Source organism: Coloeus monedula, assembly GCF_965178545.1.
Source record: "Coloeus monedula genome assembly, chromosome: 3".
Lineage (NCBI taxonomy): Eukaryota > Metazoa > Chordata > Aves > Passeriformes > Corvidae > Coloeus > Coloeus monedula.
The window spans coordinates 49,712,092-49,736,796 of record NC_138783.1 but is presented as its reverse complement, the minus strand read 5'-3'; the positions used below and the strand labels follow the sequence as shown (position 1 = coordinate 49,736,796).

Here is a 24,705-nt window from a genome sequence, read left to right as displayed (position 1 = left end):
GAAAATAAACTTGAATAAGAGTATTGTTCTTGTGATTTTTAAAAAATAAGATATATGTATTTATCTAAAAACAAGAGCCTATTTGGTCAAAAGAGAGTGTAGGCCATTCATAAATATTTAAAGAAAAAAGGCTTGTGAACACTACAGAATTAAAAATACATGACACTAAGGTATTTAGTTGATTATGTATGCCTGCAGACTTACTATCAGGGTGAAATAGTGTGATCCTTGGTGTTAAGTCCACAGGCAGAAAAAATAAGAACATGAAAATAAAGTGGAATTTTCAGTATAAGGCTTTGTAGTTCATTACGTACCTCTGGCATGGAACTCACTTCGTGCACTTGTCCAATAAGTTTACAGTAGGACTGAAAAAGCAACAGGAGCTGAAAGTGCAGTTTATATAATCTCTGACAGAGTTCCAATTGCTAAGGAAAGATTTGTAGGAGAACAAATAATAAATATTAGTGACGTTAGATAATTTTTGGTAACTAACAAAACACATTGAGATAGTTCTGTTCTTGAAACCATTATTTTAATGTAGTATGACCATATACCATTTCAGAAAATAAGTAATGATTTTCCTTCTGCAGGTAAGTCATATATGACATTAAAAATAAAATTATGATTGGTAGCTGTCACATAGCACATGTCAGCATCAGTCTCAAAACATTCTGTTTTGGTTAGCTTCACTGTCTCCAGTTTGCAGCTGGAAAGCAGAGACAGGATATGGGGGAAGTGACTTTCCTGCACAGAACATGAAACTCCGAAATTTTAGATATGGTCAAAGACCTCTTCTAAGGAATGGAACTCTAAGAAAGAAGCCGTGAAATAGTTGTCCAAGATGGTCAAAGCTCCTGCCTGCTTCTCTGAGGAGAGAGAAACAGAGGTAATAAATTTATCTAGGAGCAAGAAGGAGGAAATGCCAGCTCTGGAACTTAAAACTGCTCATGGATTTTCCACCATCTTAAAGAAACTATACAACAGATGGATGGAGTTTAACATGTAGAAGGATATTTGGCTTCTATTAAGTATTGTCCCAGATTAAGTAGATACCACTCTATGAATATTCACTTGTTTCTTCCAGTGTGAAGTGCACCATGACATAAAAGATGTCAGACACATTGAAATAATGGGCGATAGGCATGGCTGCCAGAGAGGTCAAACTAACATGCTTATGGTTCCTGGTATTCTTGTGTCTAACAGGAAGGGAATCTCATAGTTCCACAGCTGGATCATGGTGAAGAAGGGAAGAACATTTGATCTTTGGCTAATTATATAAAAAGTGAAAATCCTGCAAGTACAAGCTCTGACCTTGCACTGACCCTTTGGCAGGAAAGCCTTACAGACTTCCAACCGTATTTGATTTGCCTACTGTGACAGACACCGTGACCAAGAGGGGGCTCAGTGATATTTCCGTCTGTTTGGAGGAACTAAAGCAGAGTTTCATGCCAAAATTGGCAGAAAAGAAGAAGCTATTCATGTCTTTGCATCTTTAAAGCACTTCATACATTCTTAGTTACTATCATGTGCTGCAGCTCTTTGCTGAATTTGGGACTGTGCAAATGTCAGCACAAATACTAATGAAATGTACTTTAAGTACATAATAAATGTTAATTTGACTGAAGTGTTTTATTTACATAAGGTTCAATATGTAAGTGGCCACATTTTTTATTAACAAGCCAAAATGAGAACCACAGCTTTAGCATTCCAGTTCCCCAAATTTCTGTACCAGCCTCACAAGGCTGAGGGGCTAAGGTCAAAAGGAAATTTCATCTTTGTTCATCAGAGTGAGGTGGACATCAACTACTCATCTATGAACAGACAGCCAAGGGCACTGCCAAAAAGAGCCAGAGCTAGTCTCTGTCTAAAGGGGGGTTTATGGAGGAAAGTGGGAGCAGGAGGATAGTGCCAAGCCAGCAGGTGTCAGCCTCGCAGGGTTTTTGTCCTGCTGAAGGCCAGGCAGACAGAGCTGCTCACACCTCAGCACTGCCACAGCAGCAGAGCTCAGCACTGTGAATTTGCCTGGTCTGAGCTCTGTGCCATTCTGCATCTGGTACCTGAGTTGTTATGTTCAATATCTGTTACCAGTGGGCAGCATTGGAGTGCTCCTGCCCCAAATGGAAAGGAGTAATTTCAGCAAGGAGGAGTCCTTCAGCAAGTTTGCAGATGACACAGAAGGATGGGATGCCATCCAGAGGGACATGGACAAACTTGAGAAGTGGGCCCCTGAGAACCTAATGATGTTCAACAAGTCCAAGTGGAAGGGGCTGAACCTGTGTTGGGGCAATCCCAGACATGAGCACAGACTGGGAGAGGAACTCATTGAGAGTAGCCCTGTGGAGGACTCAGTGGAGAAAAAGCTGGATATGAGCCAGCAGTGGGTGCTCACAGCCCAGAAGGCAAACCGCAACCTGGGCTGCATCAGGAGCACCTCTCCTATGAAGACGGGCTGAGAGTGTTGTTTAGCCTGGAGAAGAGAAGGCTCCAGGAAGCCCTTATAACAACCTTCTAGTACTTCCAGTACTTAAAGGGGCTAATAAAAAACATGGAGAGCAACTTTTCACACAGGCAGATCATAGTAGGACAAGGGGCAATAGCTTTAAACAAAAAGAGGAGAGATTTAGATTAGATGTTAGGAAGAAGTTCTTTACTCAGAGGGTAGTGAGGAACAGGTTGCCCAGAGAAAGTTGTGGATGCCCCACGCCTGTAAGTGTTCAAGACCAGGCTGGATGAGGTTTTCAGCAACCCGATCTAGTGGAAGGTGTCCCTGCCTATGGCAGGGGGATTGGAACAATATGATCTTTAAGGTGCCTTCCAACTCAAACCATTCTATGATCCCACCAGACTGGATATGACAGCAAAGATGCGAAAAAGCTGAAAGAAGACCCAGCAGATGTGTGGTGGGGAGCAGATGTGCTAGGACAGAACTGACTTGTGGACAGGGACAAAGCCTATCAGAACAAAGAGGTAGGGCATGAGGAACACTGCCAGTGAAATAAACCTGCCCAGAGGCCATTCTCTGTAACCAAGGGCACAGAGTACTGCCAAGTTTGTGTTTGTGTGGCTAACCATTCTCCTCCAAAAATAAAGGCTGACTGTTTAGATGCAGGCTCCAGGAAATGGCTCTGGCTTCTGTCTTCTCTTAAACCATGCTTGGGCACGTCAGGGGCTGGCTGGTTGCCCAGCCAGGGAAGGTGCCGACTGCTCACCCAAGCGAGCGCCAGCCCAGGGACACTCACTTCCTCCCTGGTTCTGTTCAGCTCAAAAGTAGGGACACAGCCTGAGGTTCCCCAGCAGGGATCAAATTCACTCTATTCAAATTTTGGACACCTAGCAACACTACATAGAAGTTACATGCACAAAAAGTTGGAGCTGTCAGGGAGTTAATAATTAATTGAAAACAAGCAGAACATCATTAAAAAAAAAAATCGCATGATAGCTTGGCATGTAACACTGGATTTTTTTAGTCCCTGGAGAACAATAATTCAGTTTCACCCTTCTGGCTGCTAACCTGAATGAAAACAAACTAAGGTCAAACTAATGGTTCTAGTTTGATTCACTTAGTATTTAGTTACTATATCAAGCAGCTCAATTTTTGTTCTTCCTGAATAAGTATTAGAAACCAACAGTGGTGAAACTGTTCATCAACATATACACAAAAACCCATTTGAAACGTAACTGCCAACTATAAATTGTAGTTTTTCACTAGGACAAATGGAAAATTACTAATTTTAAAATAACAAAAAATGTTTCCTGCCCCAGCATATTACACCCATTCAAAAGCTTGATTTGTAAAAACGTATGTAAATGACCATTTGAAACAGCATATGAAAGTGTCAAAATTTTGGCACAGTATTTTTTGATTTCACAAAACATGTTAGTAAATTATTTTAGTCACCGCATTTAGAACCACACATTGTATAGGAAAATTATAACAAAAAAAGAAAACATGCTTAGAAGTAAAACAGTAAAATTGGGGTGTATTAGCCCATCCACAGATGGACAAAATATATGAAAGAACTTCAACTTACTGCAAGAGATTCCATTTGCTACACAGCAAGCATGGCACAGGAGAAAAGGAAAGGAAAGAAAGTATAGTGTCAGTGTAACGCATGCAGTAGGAAGCACAGCCCATCTGTAATAGCATAACTTGTCAGCAGTATTAGCAATGCTTGCCTCAACCTGATAACTGGTTGGAATATCACATTCAACATGCACAGCATTCTTAATAAAATCAAGCTTTAATTCTAATGGTAAATTCAAGTCTAAATATCCTCAGTTAGATCTCCAGATTTATTAGTTTAGATTTATCCCACACAGTAGCTCAAGAACTTACAGTGAAATTGTGTTAGAAAACTCCTGAAATAATACTTTTATTTAAATTTGCTTTCTTCCTCATTAAAAGGAGCTCATATTGCAAAGTACTAAAAAACTGGGAAGGATTTTCAAGTGATGAACAAAACTGAACTTAGCTATTTCTAAATATTTTCTTGTTTAAAAATACTTTTATGTTTTGAACTAATAGAGTGAATGAAATTGGCAAGGTAAGTTTTGTGGTTGCTAGGCTTATTACTTGGTACATTACAATGGAAACGCTTTGCATGTAACTTTCAAGTTATGACTATCATAAAGAAAAAAAAGAACATGGAAAATGCCAGTTTTGTTTAAGTACATGGCAATGCCACAAGTTGAGACAGCTTTGTATCCCTTCCTCTCACCAGTAATGATTCACTGGTTTGTAATTCTGAAGCTATTAAAACATCAGTTTAAATCCTGTTGCAATAGTAATAAAAATTATAATTGACTTACATTAGCATTTCAAAGATTAGGGGACTAACTGCTCTCTTCAAAACGTAAGTGTTCCTCTTTTCTTTGCCAAGAACTAACATTTGCACTCTGTGTTCGCTTAATGCAGCTTTTCTTATTTTATAAATATTACAATCTCATTACATTTTACATGAAGGGAGTCATCATGTAAATGCTGTAAGTAACAAACACAACCACATCTGCCCAGTTACAGCCTGATGTCAGTGTATATGCACACAGTGTTAATAAGCATATGGAATTCTTATTAGAATTATTTACCTTACCATCAATACAAAGTCAGAAAACATAGAAATGTGAATTAATGTTAACTTTGATGAGCCTAATAAAGTATTTCAGTCTGGTTTTTTTACATTTGCCTTACTATTAAAAATATATATGAAAAGGATTGCCCCAAACCCTGCACTACTTTTCTATAAAACCATGACAAACTATTTAGTACTCTTCAAAAAACCGTTTCTATCTTGGCTTCCATGCAGTTCACATAAATGAAGCTTTATAAAGCTAAATTCAAGATAAGAAGAGAGGACAAGAGCAGACAGATTGCTATGTTCCAGTAAATTCACAGGTGTGCTGGCTTGCTTTTCAAATCTTCTTGTTTCTCTTAAGCTGCTCTGAAGTTTAGCATGCCACCAAGTTTCACTTAGACTTTCAAAAGTACTGGAATCCATATATAATTTCTAATTTGCCATGGAATTTACTTTAAAGGAGGGGGAAAAGGGAGGCGGAAGCAGCAAATAAGTGAATTCCATGGTCTGTTTTGCCAGAGAACACTGTCTCCTCTGTACTGCTTCCAAAACCAGGGCAAGCCAAAAAAAAGGGGTGAGGAAGGGGTTTCACATTACATGAAAAACCCTTCTTCACTGGAAGAAAATATACTGGATACAAAATTTCCCTGGGCTACTGATGCTCAGCTCCATATCGCTCTCCAATATCATGATTGCAACTTGTATTCATCTTTCAGCATAAAATGAAAGATTCCTTGGAAGTTGAAAAGACATTAATTACTGGCTTAAGTGATACTTCTTTTATTCTGCAGCAGCAAGGGCCCAGGTGGAATGATCATAACCTTCACACTTTTCAGTTTCTAGTTTAATTCTTATAGTAAGGGAAGTATTTTAGGTTAGTTGATAGACACTACACAATCAGGGGTTTTGGCAGCTGAAAATACCAAATGTTTAGAGTATTTGGATCATTTGCACAATTCTTTAAGCAGATAGTAAGTGCAGCATCTAAGAAGGACATGCTCCCTAGCAGCAACATTTTGATTTAGTTTTTTATTCCTAGAATTACTGTTTTGTACTGTTGGCAGACCAGGCAGACAGCAAGGCACTAATTTTTAGATCTCAGATCTTCTTGCTTTTTTAAGGAATAATTTTTACATACTGAAAAGAGATGACAGTTACATAATTACGTAAGACATTAACACTTTGATGGCAACACAATCTTTTACAGTCACTTACTGGCACAGAAGAGTCCCAGCATAACAAAATAACCACTGCATGCAAGGGTTTATTAAATGCAAGTGCATGTTATCAAGGTATTCTATTTGCCTTAACACATCAGCAGACAGAACCTTTTCCCATGATCTAGGAAGTTCAGTATACACACAGACTTGTATATATATCAGAGATAGACAGAACAGCATATGCTGTGCATTCTTAAATAGCCAATGGACTTGAAGGATAATAGAAACTATTTTGTGTGGGGAAATCTACATACAGCTGTGATCCTCCTTTAGAAAAGATGCCTACCTCAGCCAATTTTACCTCATTGTCAATCCATGGATCTGTCAAACAACAGTCAGATAACTGACTATTGATTATTAAGAATTTCTAGCTTAACAATGGTCTCACTGTGCCTTGAGCTTTACTGTGTCTCAACTTAGCTCCAGATGACTATGGTCCCGATGGGTACACCTCCAGCCTTATTGGTGGTAAGTGATTGTACCTTTAGCCACAGGGAAACTCACAGCAGCAGGTACATTCTGATTTTTGGAGGCAAATTTTTATGGGGTACAGTATGTTTTAAATATCTATTAACAGTTTGAGTTTGCAAAGCCCACATCCATTAGCTTGTGGTGAGGAAGGTTTGAGAAAGGCATATACTGACTTTGGACTTATAAAGTAAACTGAATGTCTCATTGGGAAATGAATACTTATTTGAATTAGCAGTGTTAATTGACAAAAACACGAGGATCTTCCAAATACCTCTTTTCCAGAAAAACAAACAAAGAAACAAACCAACCCAGCCTTTGACTAGATTTAAAAAAACTCTTTTCTTAATAAGGTTGAAGAATGTACTGATAGCTGTACTCATCTAAGACTTACACCTGGACAGACAGCACAATGGCATGTGCATTAATCTTTTGTCTATAAATTGACTCCTATGTCATTGAGACTCTGTTGCTTAAAGTACCATCAAAGCTTACAAATCACATCCAAATCATGTAATCTGTTGCAATAATAAGGCAGGGGAAAGACAGTCTGGGACATGAAGCTTTTACACGATTTCAGGAAAGTTGCTAGCTCTAGCAGCTGACCTAGACAACTTCTATTTCAAGCTTCTTTAATGTCAGAATAAGCAATTTTTGCCTTTGCCCATTTTCAGTAACAGTAACCATAGTCAACAAATCATGTGCAATTATTTTGAAATAAGATCTGATTAGAGAAACTGTGCCAGATTAGTTACCAGCATCATGAGGCATTTGTGATGCAGCCACTTCTTACAACGCTGAATTTGGTCTCACAGCTGTCTCATCTGTAAAGGGGTCTGTTTTCCCCTCAAGCTTTTTACCAGGTGGGGAGTTCTAAGACTCTAAGATTTCTGCATTCTGTAGAGAAAGCTGTTGCTTTTTCTTCCTTACAATTAATTCTTAACCTTTTCCAGGAGTAGCCTGGTTTTGTACTGGACCAAACAATTTTTTTTAGGACTGAAGTTTTCAGCAGGATTTTGGGCCCTAGACTAAACCGCAATGAGTTTAAGAGTTTAGGCAGGTTCCCTTGTGACTATCACTGTAACACAGATTTTTTTTCCCCCTACAAATACTAGATTCTTTAGCCTTTCATGTTGAGGGAGAAGTGGAGAGGAAAGATAAGAGAACAAACACTTGCCAGTCTAGGAGTAATTTTTCCTTGTCCCTTCCTAATCCCATTTCCTCAGTTTCCCTGGCCTCTTCCTCCCATTACACTTTCATTGAATAAACAGATTGTTCCTTTGGGAAAAGCTGCTTCAGTTGAGGTGCATGACTAGGGAGAGAAAAGAAATACGCCTCTTTATCCTGTCAACTTCCAAGGAATAGTGCATTTTGGCCTGAATGAATAGTGCTGGGGAGAAACCAGGGACTCCTGAAGGAATGAGAACCCCCAATAAGCAGTATAAATACTAACCCTGGCTTTACAAAACACACATTTAATTACGAAACAGAGAACACCTAGTTATAAAAGCCCACACAAGTGGAACATGACATTTACTGACTTTTAGATGTGTTCAGGCCAGCTATGTGAGTTCAGCTCACAGGTTATTCCTTCTCCTTAGCATTATTTCTTTACTTTTTCAAAAAAGAAACAATGCAGGTGATCAACAAGATGTGTCATTCTGCATCCCATTCTGTGCACTTCCAAAAGAGAGATGAAAAGGATAAATTAAGCTGTCTACAGCAAGGTATGTAACACTACAGTCTGAAGTCACTGTTCAGGGTGTTGTACATCAGAGGGAAGAAAACCCATGCATGTCCCAGTAGTGCCAAGTACTCCATGCCCCTCTTGCAGGAGAGGTAGTGGTATGTATTCCAGGTCTCTTTTTTCAGATTTGAGAATAGCTCACTTGTAACTTCCTTGCACAACACCACAATTACAGAAGAGACAGTATCTTACCTAAATGCACTGGAAAGTGCCTAACTTTTGCTGGTGCCAGTGCTAGGTGGGGGAAGATTGAACATTTTTCCCACCGCCTGTGATTGCAGCCAGACGATTTATTAGCAAATCAGATTGGATTTGCTAATAATGTCAAGGAAGCCAAAATGCAGGGGTGGAAAGGATTTGGGAGTCTTGGAAAATGGCATAAAAAAATAAAAATCAAGGGAGTTCAAAGACAAGAAGACAAATACATAGAGATGGGAAAGAGAGGTTAAGATAAAGATAGAAGAAAATAAAGTGATCTGGAGGAGAAGACAGATAAACTGAAACCAACACAAGAATAAAGCAAGGTATTTGAACAAAATGGTTACAACAGGCAACTCTGTGTTCTGAAAACATCACAATTATCTTTTATAAGTTAAAATACATGAAAGGAGGAAACATCACTTTTTTCTACATGCTGCTTGCTGCTTCCTAATTTTGGCTAATTCTGTCTAGCCCCCTCTTTTCCACATCCCTCCACATTCTCTCTCTTCCAAAAGGAAGCAGCCCAACAAAATAACATTCCTTAACTCATTATGCAACCAAGATATCATCTGTTTCCTATGCTTAGTATAGCAAATAACAGTATTAACTGCTGATGGTACTTATATCTGAAAATACGATTCCTTAACTGGAATCAAGAAATATAAACAAACAAATAAATGTACATGTGTGTATGAATTTTTTGTTAAAAATTGATAAAGAGATATTTTGCCTTAGCTCTAAATACTGATCCACAGCATAAATAATTTCACTGGCCAGTTTACAGTCATTGTTTTGTAACTACTAATCGAAGTGTTTTTCAACCAGGCAATTTTTGCTGTTGGGCAGACGGAGACTGTAACAGCCGAAGATAAAACGGGAGTAACGTGGAAGGACAGTACAGCAGGAATGATTTTCAGAGACACTGTGGAAAACTGCTCCTGCAACATCTTTCTAAAAGGGAGAGCACAGGGTTAGGATCAGCTCTGATTCTTCATCTAGACTAGGAAGGCAGAAGTACCTCCTCTGAATACTTCCCATTTCCTGTGGCCAGGACTGAGGCAACAACAATAGCTTCGAGCCTAAAGTGTGAAAACTGGATTATGCCCAAGCCCAGCAGAGAATCAAGGAGGAAGTACAGCTGGCTCTTGTGGGTTCAAGAACAAGATATAGTACACATATGTCACTTTATGGGAGAGAAAAAACACTGGCCATTCATTACCTTCTCTTCTGAGTCCCCTGGCTGGCAGGTAATAACTCCATCTCGTGAACCCCCAGCAAATGTTGCTTTGCAGTTTGCAAGCCACTGTTTCCAGAAAGAAAATAAAGAAGACATGAATAAAATCTATGGTTTAATTCAAAGAAAGATAAGCAGTATTTTAGTTTCACAGCACAGGATGTAAACAAAAATTTGCAGTTGCATTTTTTATTACCATAGACTATGAAAATTTGCTTTGACTGTAATTTAAAAAGTGTAGTCTTGATTTCTATTAGTATTTCAATTGCATGAACTAAGAAAATTAATCAATGAATAAATAGGAGAGAGACCAGGGATATTAAAGATACCATTGTTTCTAATACTAAGGGATACAAAAGCTACTTTTTAGTTCTAGTTCATATGTCCAGGAAGAAACATCCAACAAATCCAGTATCTGAAACACGTTTTTCTACTGAATGTTAGTTTAAACAGATCTGAGTGGATGTGCAGTTTCCTGACATAGCCTAAGTATACAGACAAGACCAAGAGCATAATTCAGCATACCGAGAGTGTTGCCTCTTTCCTGTTGTTGTATGTGTCCAGGTACTCCTGCAGCTCTAAAACACTGAACTTCAGCTTTTCAAGAAGGCCACAAGAGAGCAGCTGGAGAAATGAAATCAAAGGGTCTATAAATGTCACTATAAAAGAATGCAAATACTGGTAACAGTATAGGAAAGATATTGCAAAATAATATTTAGATTTACATATACTAACACTGAAAAATATTTACATTTATGCAAAAATCTACATAACTAGAATATTATACTGAAAAGTCAATAGCAAAAGCTGCATGCACGAGAATGTGGAATTGAAACTGTGTTCTGTGTTTAATGACTTAGCAGAGGACTTCTCTAAAATGAAACAGTGCACAAAGCTTAACCAGTTTCTCTCCACAGCTCTCTGATGATGTAAGGCACAGCTCTTCCATGGTCACAGCAATGGGACCAAGATTACACTCGGCCAGTTTCTGCCTCTAGACTTCAGTGTGGGAGGTCACACTGTCCTGATGCTGCTGGATAAACATGAGCCAGAATGAAGACAATGGGAAGGGCCATCTAATTCATTCCCTAATAGATATTTTTATAGAATTACAGAATAATTAAGGTTGAAAAAGACCTCCAAGGTCAAGTTCAACCTTTGACAAATACCACCATGCCCACTAAACCATATCACAAAGTGCCACATCATCTTGTTTTTCAAACACTCCCAGGGACGGTGACTCTACTGCTTCCCTGGGCATCCTGTTCCAATACTCTTTCAGTGAAGAAACTTTTCCTGATATCTAACCTGAACCTCCTCTGGCACAACTTGATGCCCTTGTTCCTTCTTGTCCTGTCGCTGGTTGCCTGGAACAAAAGGCTGCCCTGCCCCTGGCTGCCATGGGCAGTTGTAGAGAGCAGTAAGGCCCCCCCTGAGCCTCCTTTTCTCCAGGCTAAACAACCCCAGCTCCCTCAGCTGCTCCTCACAGGACTTGTGCTCCAGACCCTTCCCCAGCTCTATTGCCATTCTCTGGACATGTTCCAGCACCTCAATGTTCTCCTTGTAGTGAGGGGCCCAGACGAGACACAGGATCTGAGGTGCTCTCTCATCAGTGCTGAGTACAGGGGGACTGTCACCGCCCTGGTCCTGCTGGCCACACTATTGCTGATACAGGCCAGGATGCCAATGGCCTTCTTGGCCACCTAGGCACACACTGGCTCATGTTCAGCCAGCATCATCCAGCTCACATCACAGTTGACTCAAATGAAACCACTAAACATATTACAATCTTCCATGCTGAACTAGCTTCTTCTTTTTCATTTGTGAAGCCAACTGGGTCCAGTAGGCATCTGTTTTATATTGGGGTTTGGCACACAGGCTCAACACATCATAACTATTCTATGATTCTATGATTTTATACTGCCCATCTGTCACTACTTACCTAATAAAATAACACAGAAAATGAATGGAAATACAGTTTCTGAACAGGAGATAAAAAACAGAGATAGGAGGGGAGTCCCTTTTTGACATATCTGTTCAGGAGCTGCTCAAAAGTGAAACAGCCAGGAAAATAACACACTTCAATGAAGTACCTGCCTTTTGAAAGGAATATACTCACTGTTTCTGCATCTACAAAGAGGGTGGGACATTCTGAACACGATGTTAACATCTGAGAAGACCTCACAAACTTGGAGCCTATTCCTCGCAAGTTGTCTCCCAAGTAACTAGCTGCATCACAGGTTAGAAAGCAGAATCTTTTCTGAATATTCTGGAAAGCAAAATACAGTTTTTTACATTATTTACTCGAGTACGAGCTTCTTTCCTTTGTAAGCAAATGGCATGGTTGTTTTTCTTTGCATAATAAAGTACAAAAGAAACCATCTCCCGGCAGAGAACTGAATGACTGCTCTAGGATACTGAATAAGAGTTATTATGCTGGAGACAGTGTACAGCTGGGCAGCTGTGAAACTAATCACAGAGTTCATCATAACCTACTACTGAAATACATTCTTTCTTGTAAAGATGAATCAATCTTTATAAGCCTTTTAGCCACAGGTAGCTTTTTTTTCTTGTCCCTACAGAGTTAACAGAGTTGATCAGCATGTTACTTTTTCTGCCCATTCCGGGCATTGTTTTGTTAATATTCCATGTCAAGTGGCTAATCACATAATATAATGGACATCCTAATGCCAAACAGCAGTACAGAAAAATCAGAAAAAACCTTTTGTTTTCCCCTGTGGGAAGAAGCTTCGTACTGAAACTTTACTGCTGCTTGGGAGGATTCCAGAAATACTGCACTGCATCCAGGAATTCTTCTTCTCAGCAGATTTTTTTAATGTTTTGAGTCCTAAACCAGTCTAGTCTTCCAAAAACATTTCAGTGCTTTTCAGTGACTAATATATAAAATGAATAATGAATAAAAATAATATATTAATCTTGAAGTAACTGAAACAATGACTTTGATAAATACCCATCAGTTTTCACTGCCCAACTATATCCCACTAAGGCCTAGTGCTCAGCAGGTAGGAGCAACATGAGAATATTTTTAAAGTATGCAACATTTTTATATATTTCATTCCAAGTTACCAAAGGTGTTTCTCTGAGGAATGTAGGTTAGGACTTGTACCATAAGTATGCCCCACTGGAGGGAAGCACTTCCCAAATATCAGTCTGGATGATAGACATAGAAATAGCCTGTTACTGCTGCTGCACTGGTACGTGGAAGTTAAGTACCTAAAATCAAGTGAGCTGAATTTGGACTTTATTGATAATGGAAGCTGTTGGATTGAGTGATTTTCTTTAAATGCTAAATAAGCCCTCACACTGTACATAGGCTATACACTATAAATGATTAATAAAATGGTCAGAGTTCCCATACCAATCAATTTTATAACTACTTATTTGTGAATCTCTCTTGAAAGCATCTCAGCTGCCCATCTGAGCACAGTTAGGATCAGACAGACTATACCGGTTTTACTGTTTCCACCATCTTACTTCAACACAAAGTGCTATACACGTCATTCAGCACATGGTACAGATTCTCTGCTGCACTGAGTCTTTAGTAGAGGCAAGGGGCTATCACTAATTACCACCAACCAGATAAGTGATTACTTTTATGAGCAACTAGCAGAATCATCTGAATGATAGGGCTTGGTGACAACTGAAGATTTACTGCTGTGATGCCCTCTGGAAAGAAAGATTCAGTTTAAGTCTTTGTGAAACTGTTGCTGATAACTCTTCGGGCAAAGGAAAGAGACCTAGACTTGATCTTAGCCAACAGGAAAGACCTAGCTGAGAACAAAGAAGTGGAAGGAAATTTAAAAGGACAGATTATGAAAGAGAATCCAAGAGACATTGGTTGAAAAGGACCTGCAGAGAACATCTGATGCAACCTTCAGCTCCAAGTGGGACTATTGCTGAGCCCAGATCAGGTCAGACATGCTTTTAACTACCTGAGTCTTAAAATCTCCAACGTCAGAGCTTCCTCAAGGCTCTGGGTAACCTGTTTAGTTGCTGCAACACCCTGCTGGGGAAAACCATTTGAGTTACAAACAACTGAGCTTGTAAATCTGAGGCAGTGAAGGAGACAGGTTACAGAAATAATACAACTGACTTCAATGCATTCAGAATTTGCAGTAAGGAGCCCATTAGAAATAACTTAATGAAGAAAAGAGATAATGAGAGGAAGCCATTCCTTTAGGGGAAGAAAAAAAAAAGAGGGCATAAGCACTTTCTATACTACTGAAAGATAGAAAATATATTACACTATACAACTGGCTAAATCCCAAATATCTCACTTGGGCAAATACTTGTGGAAAAAAAAGTAGAACAGAAAGTGAAACTGCTTTGAGTTGCTAACTTGGGTATCGAAACTTGTATGGCAATGTAGGCACAATAAGCAGAGAGGGAGGTGCCACATAAACTAGCAAGAGAAAGAGAGAATGTCAAGGAGTAATCCAGAAATAATTAAGAGGAAGGCCAAGGAATCACAATGGAGAGAAATAGCTACCAAATATTCCTGACAAGACTGATGTGTTTCATGCCTTCTTTTGCCTTACTGCTTCCAGAAAAGGCATCTGGGTACAAGTAACAAGGAGACATTATGAAAAAGCAGGAGAGAACAGATCTTGCTAGATGGCATATTTTTACATCTTTGCGGATAAACAAAATTCACACTATGGTAGTTACAATACTGGGCAACGAGATCCAGGAACCATTACAAATATCACTGACAACTCCCAGAACAGAGCATTATTTATGAAAATAACTTCCTCAGAGCATTTCAGTCATGGCTTCATCAAAACCTGACCAATCTACTACTTAGATTCAAGAACAGATACTCTTTCTCCACTCCTTTCCTTTTCAAATATTCATAAAAGCAACAATCAATCTACAGCTGATAATGGTCTTGAAGAGTGTTTTAAATTATTAAGCGTGAAACAGTATGAGACTGTACTTTGCTATCCATGTATAATACTTCAGTAAATATATTTATTTTGTATGGACTAACAGTTCTATAATAAATTATCATCTCAGCTATGTCCTTCTGGGTACAGACTACAGGGGCTCAAATCTATCAAGCAAAGTCTGAATGCAGTATATATTTTATGAAATGGGATTACTGTGAATAGTAATGCCAGATGTCAGCATATGATGAATAAATATATACCTGCATATAGTCACTGTGCTTCGTGTCCATGTAAGTAATAAAAAAATAGAAAAGTTTCTAAGAAAGTTTTCTCAGAAAGTTTTCTTCTTAATCTCAGGTTTCCTCTCCTGGGAAGAGGACTTTACATAACAAAAGGGCTCGATTGTGCAAGGTATTTGCTAGATCTGAAATCTACTTGTCTTGCAACTGTCTGGTCTGCTAAAAGACATTTAATTTGAGGGAATTAAAAGAGGCAGCAGTAAAGATAATCCAGAGATCTCTGACCTCTGACTCATTTACAGGAAAAGCACTTCAAAAATTTCAGGAATTTTAAACAAGTTTAGCATGTTGTGGGCAAACATCCAAGATACCATTAACTTGATACGGACTGAAATGTAGATGCCCTGGAAAATGCACTTCTTTCACTTCACCAAGTATTTAGTTGACAAGCTCCGCCAAACAAGGATTTTGTTTCACAGTCAAGTATTTTGGCAGTACTTTGCATTGCAAGCTTAGCACACACAGGACTTGTTTCTGAAATTTCCTGTTAATGAGGGTCAAAAGTCAAAGCTGGCGGATGAGTAGTAAAGTTTGATAGTGCAAACAAAATACAATTGCAGACAAGCTGGGATCCCATGAAAAAAATAAGGGAAAATAATACTCCCATATTTTAACCCTGAAAAGAAGAACAAACCTATTTTTATAAACTAAAAATATGGCAGTGACTCCAGCTAAAAATTGTGGCTTGTTGGTATTATTAATACCTTTTTCTTCCTCCCCCAATATCAACTGAAGAAAATGAGTAGGGAATCTTCTGAATATAGGGCAAGCACAACAGCAAATGAAGTGTGTGCATACTAGGATTTCGAGTTAAACAGGTACTTTACAAGTAATGTTTAGGTTTTTAATTACATAGTATTATTTATTTAGTCTTCAGAAGTGTGGCACCAGCTCCTTTTCACCTCTTCAAACAGAAGAATCAAGGACAAGGAAGTCTGAACACTCAGTCAGGGCTAGTAACCTCTAGGACTGAGGTTAAGATAGAAAAGCTGACATCATGAATAAACACAGAACTAACACGCAAGTCAGCGCTGGGGTTTTTTTCTTCCAAATGGTTATTTATCAGTGTTTAAAAGAATGCCTACAAGACACCCATATTTACAGTGGTATAATGTTTAAAGGAGGACAACGTGCAGGTAGAAAAGACATTCAACTCCAGTGGAGCATGGAAGAAACACGAAGAGATTCTTACTACAGGATGCTTCTTTCGTATCAGGTTAATCTTAGATGAATGAAAAGATCTTGAAACGGTGTGTTTCTTAGCAGACTACCCCTTGTTAATAAAAAGGTGTGTACTCTGAGATCATAGGTACTTAAACTTTTCAGAAAGTTACCTGGCTACTGCTTTCACTGCTGGAGCATGCTAAACATCCTGCAGCTGCAGGAGAAACAATTAAAAAAGGCTTTAAAACTAATTACAGGTAAAACCAGACAGTCATTCCTTAGAACAGCTTGTACATTTGACTCTTTCTTTTTTTATCTTTTTGTAAGATTCTTATCTTTGCAAGCATACAGTTTTAGAATGGAGAACTGTATTTCTAGTCTTCAGACTCAATCTCCGGAATTTATGTTACATGATGGCAGCTGGGTATTTCTATTCAGATGACACAGTACAAACCATTTAATAATGCTGACATTTACATGGACACACTCAGATTCAAGAGTTTGAGATAAAAGAACAGATTAACAATAGTTTGAGATCAAAAGGGTCATTTCCTTGTCTCTTGCAGCTACTGTTTCTGCAGTCTGATTGTAAAGTACTGAAGAAAAGACTCTTTAAAGTGGATCTATATTTTGCAACATGACTGCAAACCTGCAAGTATGAGATACATAGTATTTTCATGACAAAACTGGTCACAGAAGACAGTATTGTATGAAAATGTAACACAGCAATTCTGCAGCACGCAAAATTACAATGGCTATATATATCTAGTAGTTCATTACTGGGGCTGCTATCAAGAACTACTAATTGCCACACACAAACATTATGATTTTGCACCTTAAACTTATTTTCTCACCTTAAACAGGGAAGAGAACACATGAAATGTATAAACTGCACAGGAACCATCAGAGTCACACATGAGCTGGTTGATGTGACTACGCCAGGCTTCTTCTGCATCATCACATGCTGCTGGCTGAAATGCAGCAAGGATGGCGGAAAAAAATGGTGAGGGAGGAGGGGAGGCATTTTGATCAACATCTCCAAAACTGAAGGAGAAAAAAAAAAAAAAAAAAAAGAGGTGATGAAAGGAAATACCAAGAAAGTGGCAGATAAAATATGCTGTAAAAGAGAGATAAAATCACAGGACCAAGAACAGCACCTTCCTAAAAATATTCATGAATTTTCAAATTACTTTTGAAGGTTGACGAGATGTTGGCTACAATGAGAAAAACCTCCAAATCAGAATCCCTATCTTCAGGCCACTATCATCTATCTCCTCCATCCCAGAACACTTGAATTGTTTTCTTGTACCATCATTTGGAGGAAGAAGGCTAAAATTTCACAGGAAAATAAGGCTCTCTCTCTCTCTCTCTCTCTCTCTCCCTCTCCAGGCTAACTGCAGTCTCACTCAGCATTCAAAATCTGAAAGAGCTCCAGATGGCATGTAAAAAAATCTTAAATCCTTTTTATAACATATACTGGGGTCCAGACACACTCACCAGCAGCCTTAAGAGCACATAGTTGGGATTTTTAACAAGATTGAGATTTTCTTTCCTGAGAAATCAGAAGGATGAATACACATCTGATTTGTTGAACAGGTACCTAAGTAATATCTCCATTACTGCAAATCTTTCAAAATCCTCCTTTTTATTTTAATTAAGCCTATTAGATGCATAATGCCTAGCTGCATAGATGCATATAAACAGCATATCTTGTTTTTCCTAGAGGGAAAACCTTGGTTTTGTTTTGCCTTTTTTTTCCCAGTTGTGTGATAATTATGCGGGTAATTAGGGCATTGTCTTCTTATTGCTCCACACTCAAGAGAATTTTATAACTCCTTTGGCCAAAACATCCATTTCATTAACTATCACCCTGTTATCACTTTGTTGTACATTGTAAAAGAATTTGTGTGAACAACAGCACATCAGAGTACCTAGCAAGAGCAAATTGTTCCAGCCTGTCAGCTTTCTCTTCAGTTTCTGTCATATCCAGACTAAGGCTATCACTGCATTCAAATGCTCCAGGGAGCTCATTTGTAGACCCTGAAAGGTCATCCTCATGGACTGCTATATCTTGTTCTTCAGGTACAGCTTCAGCCTAGGGGAGTGAATTAGAATTAGAATTAGAAAACTGCAAATTAGTAAGTTAATTCCTCTAATAAATAGAAAGCATTTAATGAAAAAACCTACCAGACAACACGTTAAACTGCACAGATATAAAGCCACAGGTTATAAATGACACAAATCAACTTACCCTTCTTCAAAAATACTGTATTTGTTCAACTTTCTGTCTTGGATAAATATTATTTTTAAGGCATTTTTTCAACTTGTCTGCAAAGAATTTCAGATTCCAATGCATATGGTAACATAGCAAGGAAGTAATTTTCAGGAAAAACAATAGGATTCTTTTTACTGTCAGGCTGTCCTTGTCACCTAACATTTTATAGTGTCCAAGAGTGTACTATAGCCTCTCAGAATATATTGAAAACAATCACTGTCTGGAAGACTATATGCATGTTTAGAACTGGGAATTAATGTTAGCATGTCATTTACATTCAAGAGGAATCCAAAGCATTCTAACAGGCCATTAAAAGGATTATGCTTAATTTCCTTCCTTTTTCATCTATCAGCACCTAAAGCTCTTGATTTCTTTTTGAAACATTCCAGTTCCTCTTGCATTTTTAGTCTGAACAAGTTTTGTTTCAGTTTTAATCTTTTGGCTTTTGTCTGCCTCATCCACAGCACCCAAAGCAGTTCCTGTAGGGATGACTGCAGTGGGCTGCTCACACCTTCGTGTACATATGCCCATGTGCATGTACATACATGTGTTGGGAATTAATAGGGAGGGAAATCTGTGTCAAGTGGAATTAAATGAGAAAATGGACCTCTGCAGTTTATCAAGTCTGCTTGGATCCTACACATTAATTAAGGGGATTTGTATTTGTAAAAATAAAACAAGACTTGTAACAGAAAGGACAGGATCAGAAATTAAGTACAATAATCTTTTGGTTTGCTTTGTTTTCTAAGCAAAAGAGATAGGAATATTCCTGAGTTCAGGGTGAATGAAATGAATCAAAGCCCAAACCATCTTGGAAAGAAAAATGCAAGCTATACGGCTGAATTATCAGAATAGGAACCAAAGCACCTGGTAAAAAGTGGAAATGTTTCATGCTTATTCAAGAAGTAATTAGTAGTAACCACTTTCAAATATTAAATATTAGCTTTAAAGAACCACTGCAGTTTCTTCACTGCAATGACAGAGTTGGTAGGAGGAAAACGCATTTTGATGGGATAGAGCAAGGGAGGAAGGAAGAGGAAGCAAACACCTCCCACCCACTGGAGTCTAATATGATGCCCCAAAGCAAAATAGAAAAGTGAACTTTGAATATTCATGCAGGATTGTAGTACACTTCCAGAAATCTGTGAGCTTAGATAACTTGAAAAATACATAACATAGCATCATCTGAACTTTTGTAACCCTCATAGAATTATCCCACTATCTTTAATAGAAAATAAGTTTAACTAATTTAATGCTGTTAACAATAATGCCTGAATGTTGGCATTGAAACATCTAGGAAGAGGCTACATAATCAGTCTGTTTCTCTCAACTGCTGTATCTATTTAAAGGTTGAGATGATATTTTTGTTTTTGCTTATGATGCAACAACTAAACATTTTGTAAACCAATAAAGAAGTAAAAAAAATTTCCTTTGCATCGATGACACCTCATCAGCTCTCTAAAAAGAAGAATTCAGAGGAAAAGAGAAACAGGAAAGAGCTCAGATTTTGTGATACGAAATTAAGTAAAAATTATTTAGGTGTAAGTTTCAAGTTTTCTGACTAGAAACTGGATAACTTCTTCCTTACATTGACTCCAAATTATTTTGAGTAAAAATACAGAAGTACGCACACTTGAAGAAAATATCTTTGAGGCAAAAACCCCACCAATAAGGCATTCTGTGCTTATCAATTCAATCATCTTTGTAAGTGGTAACCTGGGCCATATTTTACACCAATATCAAACCTGTACCAGGACTAGCTGAATTTGCCTGTCAATTCCACAAGAAACTGCTCTGATTTTAGATTCTTCACTTACTGACTTATTCCAAAGCTTTTAATTTTTGATGAATATTGGCACATGGGACATTAAAGAGATTTTGACAATAAGGATTCCAAACCCCCAGACATGCATTGAACTCCTAAGCTGTGATTTGCAGTTCTTAATGTACACACCAACAGCTACTGCAGCTGGATGCATGAGATCAGCTGCAGTCACCACCTGCAAATGTGTCTGTTCTGACTCCTGCTTCCTGAACTGAAATTCTGCCAACTTCTGCTGTTTATGGTTGTTATGCAGTTACTTGTCTACCAACAGTTGTTTTGACAAATGATAATGAGTTTACCTTCTCCACAACCACTGTTTGGAGAGGTTCCCCTCCTTTCCTATCCTTACACACACTTCCCTCCTCCTGTCCTTTATTCCTACTGCAGCGGTTTCTGACACAAACAATTTGTTCAATATTCGGCACAATTCCAACTTCTTTTTCTATGACCTCTTCAGTAGAAGTTTCCATTACTTCTGAAACATGCAGTGCTAGCAGTATCAATTTTTTGTGTGGCTGCATTTGGAGGGGGCAAGGGCAAGAAGGAAAGCCAATGATTACAGAAGATATATTCTTCCCCTGCCCCAGTCTCATACACTGCTCTTTCTACAAAAGTCACACAATTCGGACATGACAGAGAAGCTTTACTGACATAAGCAAACAGTATCATCAAGCCACTAATTCTCATACACCCCCCCACAACCAGATTATATTTCTGAAGAGACAGTGAAAGGAGGAGATCCACCTCATCTCTCATGAACAACTATTGTCAAGCAGAAAATTGAAGAAACCATCCCCATATTGATAATGATTTACCAACCTTGTTCTGTCTTCATCTTCTGATACCATTCTCTGAAATACACTGTGCTGAACATGGTTGTTGTATCCTTGCAAATCCTGCCTCCCCACCCCCAGGATGGTTTAATATTGCGGTCATGAATTTAAAATTTCTGTGTGTCTGCCAAAAGGCAACTACTGAATCCAGGGCGCACAACTGTACAATAGGTCCCCACAAACAAAAATATTTCAGAGAATACATGCATACACCCACCACATGAGCTGGCATATCGTTCTTTTAAATCAGCATGAAGAACAAAAATTGCCTTGGAGTTGTAACTTGTGGCCAGTTCATGAATTTGTCTTCCAATGAGCTTGTAGTATTTTGGTGCATATGTAGTGCAACATACTTAAGAAACAATAATTAAAATATCTTAATGAAGAAAGTAGAGTTTACCTAATGAGTGAAGTAGAAAGGAAATGGTATGAAAGTGCAGTAGTGCATGAAGGTATCATACTATGCCATTACACAGAGAAAGCCAGAATGTACTTGACTTCACAGATCAAACCCTTTATAAAAGTGCAAGCAAAAAAATTTTAACAATGTTATATAAAATACAGTCCAGTTGGGACAGAAAGAAAAATTGTATTCACCTTGGCTCCTTCAGACACCTGGAGATTATTCATATCAGGCAAAGACACATCAAAGCTGGATGTTCCCATGTTAAAATGATGAGGGTCTGCTGAGGTTGTGTCACATGATGTAGAAAGTGAGTCAATATGATTTGCATCCTCAGATGGGGAAAGATTTATAATCTGTTTAAAAGACAGCAAAAGCACAGAAAAACTGAGCATACATACACCCTACCACATGCTGCTTTCATGAACATGCAAAGCAGAACAGTGTCTTAAAGGGCAGTGACAGTGGCTCTCTTAGTTTGTATATAGACACGACCTTTTCAATATTTCTGTCATAAAAATTTTATTAAAAGCATCCCAGAAGTGAACAATAAAAATCTGACGCTGCTTACCAGCCTGGAGTCCTGTTCTGTTTCTTTAAGTATTTAGTACATCTGAAAGATTTACTATTGGCCAATTGTCAAAAATTGTCCCAGAGTAAAAAAAGGCAAATAATAAGATCTGATGTTTCCTGTGTTTCAAACTTTGCATTAAAATTCCTGTTTACCTTTGCAAATAAGGGAAAATGTACCCACCAATTTCAGCTCATTAGACTGCACCTGGGCAGAGAAAACTAAAAGCCCAGCTTATTTAACACCACCACCCAATCTTTTCCTGAATTTCAAGTTTGCAACTTACTAGGTCTGAGTTCTCCAAGATTTGGCTGGTGGTCAGGTCCTCCTCCTCTGATGACTCATCAGAGTCCTCATGGTTCATTTTGTTCAGGCTGGGTGTGCTCCCTGAGAGCTGGTTCTCCTCCATCAGCTGCATGTCACACTTGTCCAGGCTGTCCAGGGACCGTCTGCGCACTCCCCAGTTGAAGTTGTCCATGCTCTCACCCTGAAATCAGACAGAGGGTGAGCTTTCTTGATGTGAAACTAATCATATGATAACCCCTGATCAAAGTTAGCTCCAGAAATAGGTTTACATAAAAATATAGTAAAAACTTTAAATAAGCATTATCTTGTTTGTTCACCTGGAGATAAGAGCAGAAGCATGGAAATGGCAGTTAAATGAACATTCAGTCTTTTCTGTAGTAGATGTTTTTCATGCATTGGCCTAATTTAAGAATTTATTTTTGTAAGTCCACATATACACACTCCTCAATACCAATAGAGCAGTGACACGCAAAAGAAAAGTTTGAAAGCAATTTTAAAGGATTTTTTCATGGTGTTTAAAAGTATTAGAAGCACAGTTCATACCAATGGTTCAATTGCAAAACTTAGGTTAAAGATTTTAGATTCTTTGCTTTATATACATAACCATAATGATGAGTAGATTTGAACAAACCCTTGCTTTACACAAAAACTGTAACAAGCAGCACACCTTTTAAACTTTTATTCTAGGCCCATATTGCTTATTTTTGAATCCACTTTAATTATTTGAATCTGTGTTTTGAGAATAGCCTTATAAGCATTGCCTGAGATCTCACATTTTAAAAAGGACACAGTCAAATGGACCAAACATTTTATATTTATCAGAATTTCAGTTCCGATCCCACATGCAGTTACATAGAGCTGAGCGCGTTAAGCAAATTGCGTAACCATTTGTTAGGCTGGGGAACTGATAAAAAGATCACTTCATTTCTTTCATGTAAAAAAATTAGTTTTCCACCCTTTTCCCATTTATTTACTTTATATATTTTCCAGTGGACTGTATGCCTTTTCCCTGATTGCAATAATCTCTTGCTCCCTTCCTAAGTCTAGCCAGGCTCCTCTCTGGCAAATGCCGGACCACAACCACAACTGCTCCTGCCATGGACCTGCAGAGACAGCAAGAAAGGACTCCCCAGAAGTATTCAGATGCACTTTTGGGTACTTTATCTAGGTGAAAGCCCTCAATCCTGCAATAACATGGGAAGGAAATTTATAGAGAAAAATGTTTATGTTTAAGGTTCAGGGCTGCCTATTTTAAACAAGACTCTGTAAGTTGCAACACTCTTAAACAAGCAAGTCAATTGATGAAAATTCAAGCTGACTGTGATATTTTAAATATTAATTTGAAAAAAAATATAGTTCTGCCTAAAAAATAATATTATTATCAAATAACTGATTATGATTTTTTCCTGGATTTATGTAGATCGAAATAATGTGCAATCATTGAGAAATAGGTCTCAGTTCAGGAAGGTCCTTTAAGCAGAGTTGTGATTTTAAACACTTGAGTAATTGGGGACTACTCAGATGTTTACTGAATGGGGACCAAACTGCATAAAGTGCAATGGATTAAATTGCAATCTTACCTCCTTAACAATCAACAAACTTGCACAAATTAATCTTATTTTGCATCATTACTATTTAATGCATGGATTGTGGAATTTGAATAGAAAGAGGGGAAGTTAAGTTTTGTGACACTAAGCTCACCGTCTCATGAAAAAATATGATGAAAATAGAAAAAATATTTTTTAGGAAAAAGTCAACCCTTGCAATTCACAAGAACATTTAAAACTAAGGCATGCACTAAAATCAAGGGAAAATGAACACGAAATTGTTGTGAAGCCTGACACACTATTGGAAGAACCCTGTGTTCTCATCCTGGGACTGGTATGATAACAGTAGTTTTGTGTGGAAAGAGAACAGAACACATATAAGATTTAAGAAGTCAGGCCTCTTTAAATTATAAAAATGACGTTTCTGTTCCAAGCTATTTATTTTAACAAATTCTTGTCCATCCTCCCCCCACAAAGGCTGAAGGACACCTGCAGCAATGAGACATCCTCTACAAACACATCAGTTACTGAAGTAATAAATGACAAAACGGCATAAATAAGCAAGCGTGCAAAGATGAGAGTCATCACACCCTGATCCTCATGATGCCTAGAAAAGCTATCAGTAAACTC

The 24,705-nt window shown here is 38.2% G+C and overlaps 1 protein-coding gene across 11 annotated transcripts in view; it reads right to left on the bottom strand.

The window, feature by feature from the left end:
• FRY (FRY microtubule binding protein) overlaps positions 1-24,705 on the bottom strand; it is a gene marked incomplete at its 5' end in the record, with an annotated part of 227,301 nt that overhangs the window by 3,021 nt on the left and 199,575 nt on the right. For 9 of the 11 annotated variants that reach the window (XM_082279085.1, XM_082279078.1, XM_082279077.1 and 6 more), the window contains 9 exons: positions 315-425; positions 4,032-4,049; positions 9,928-10,011; positions 10,468-10,566; positions 12,062-12,211; positions 17,170-17,359; positions 18,247-18,410; positions 21,846-22,007; positions 22,509-22,709. In XM_082279085.1, the coding sequence (XP_082135211.1) occupies positions 315-425; positions 4,032-4,049; positions 9,928-10,011; positions 10,468-10,566; positions 12,062-12,211; positions 17,170-17,359; positions 18,247-18,410; positions 21,846-22,007; positions 22,509-22,709 (1,179 nt within the window). The remainder of the gene's footprint in view (positions 1-314; positions 426-4,031; positions 4,050-9,927; positions 10,012-10,467; positions 10,567-12,061; positions 12,212-17,169; positions 17,360-18,246; positions 18,411-21,845; positions 22,008-22,508; positions 22,710-24,705) is intronic. The other 2 variants (XM_082279080.1, XM_082279084.1) reach the window with 1 other exon arrangement.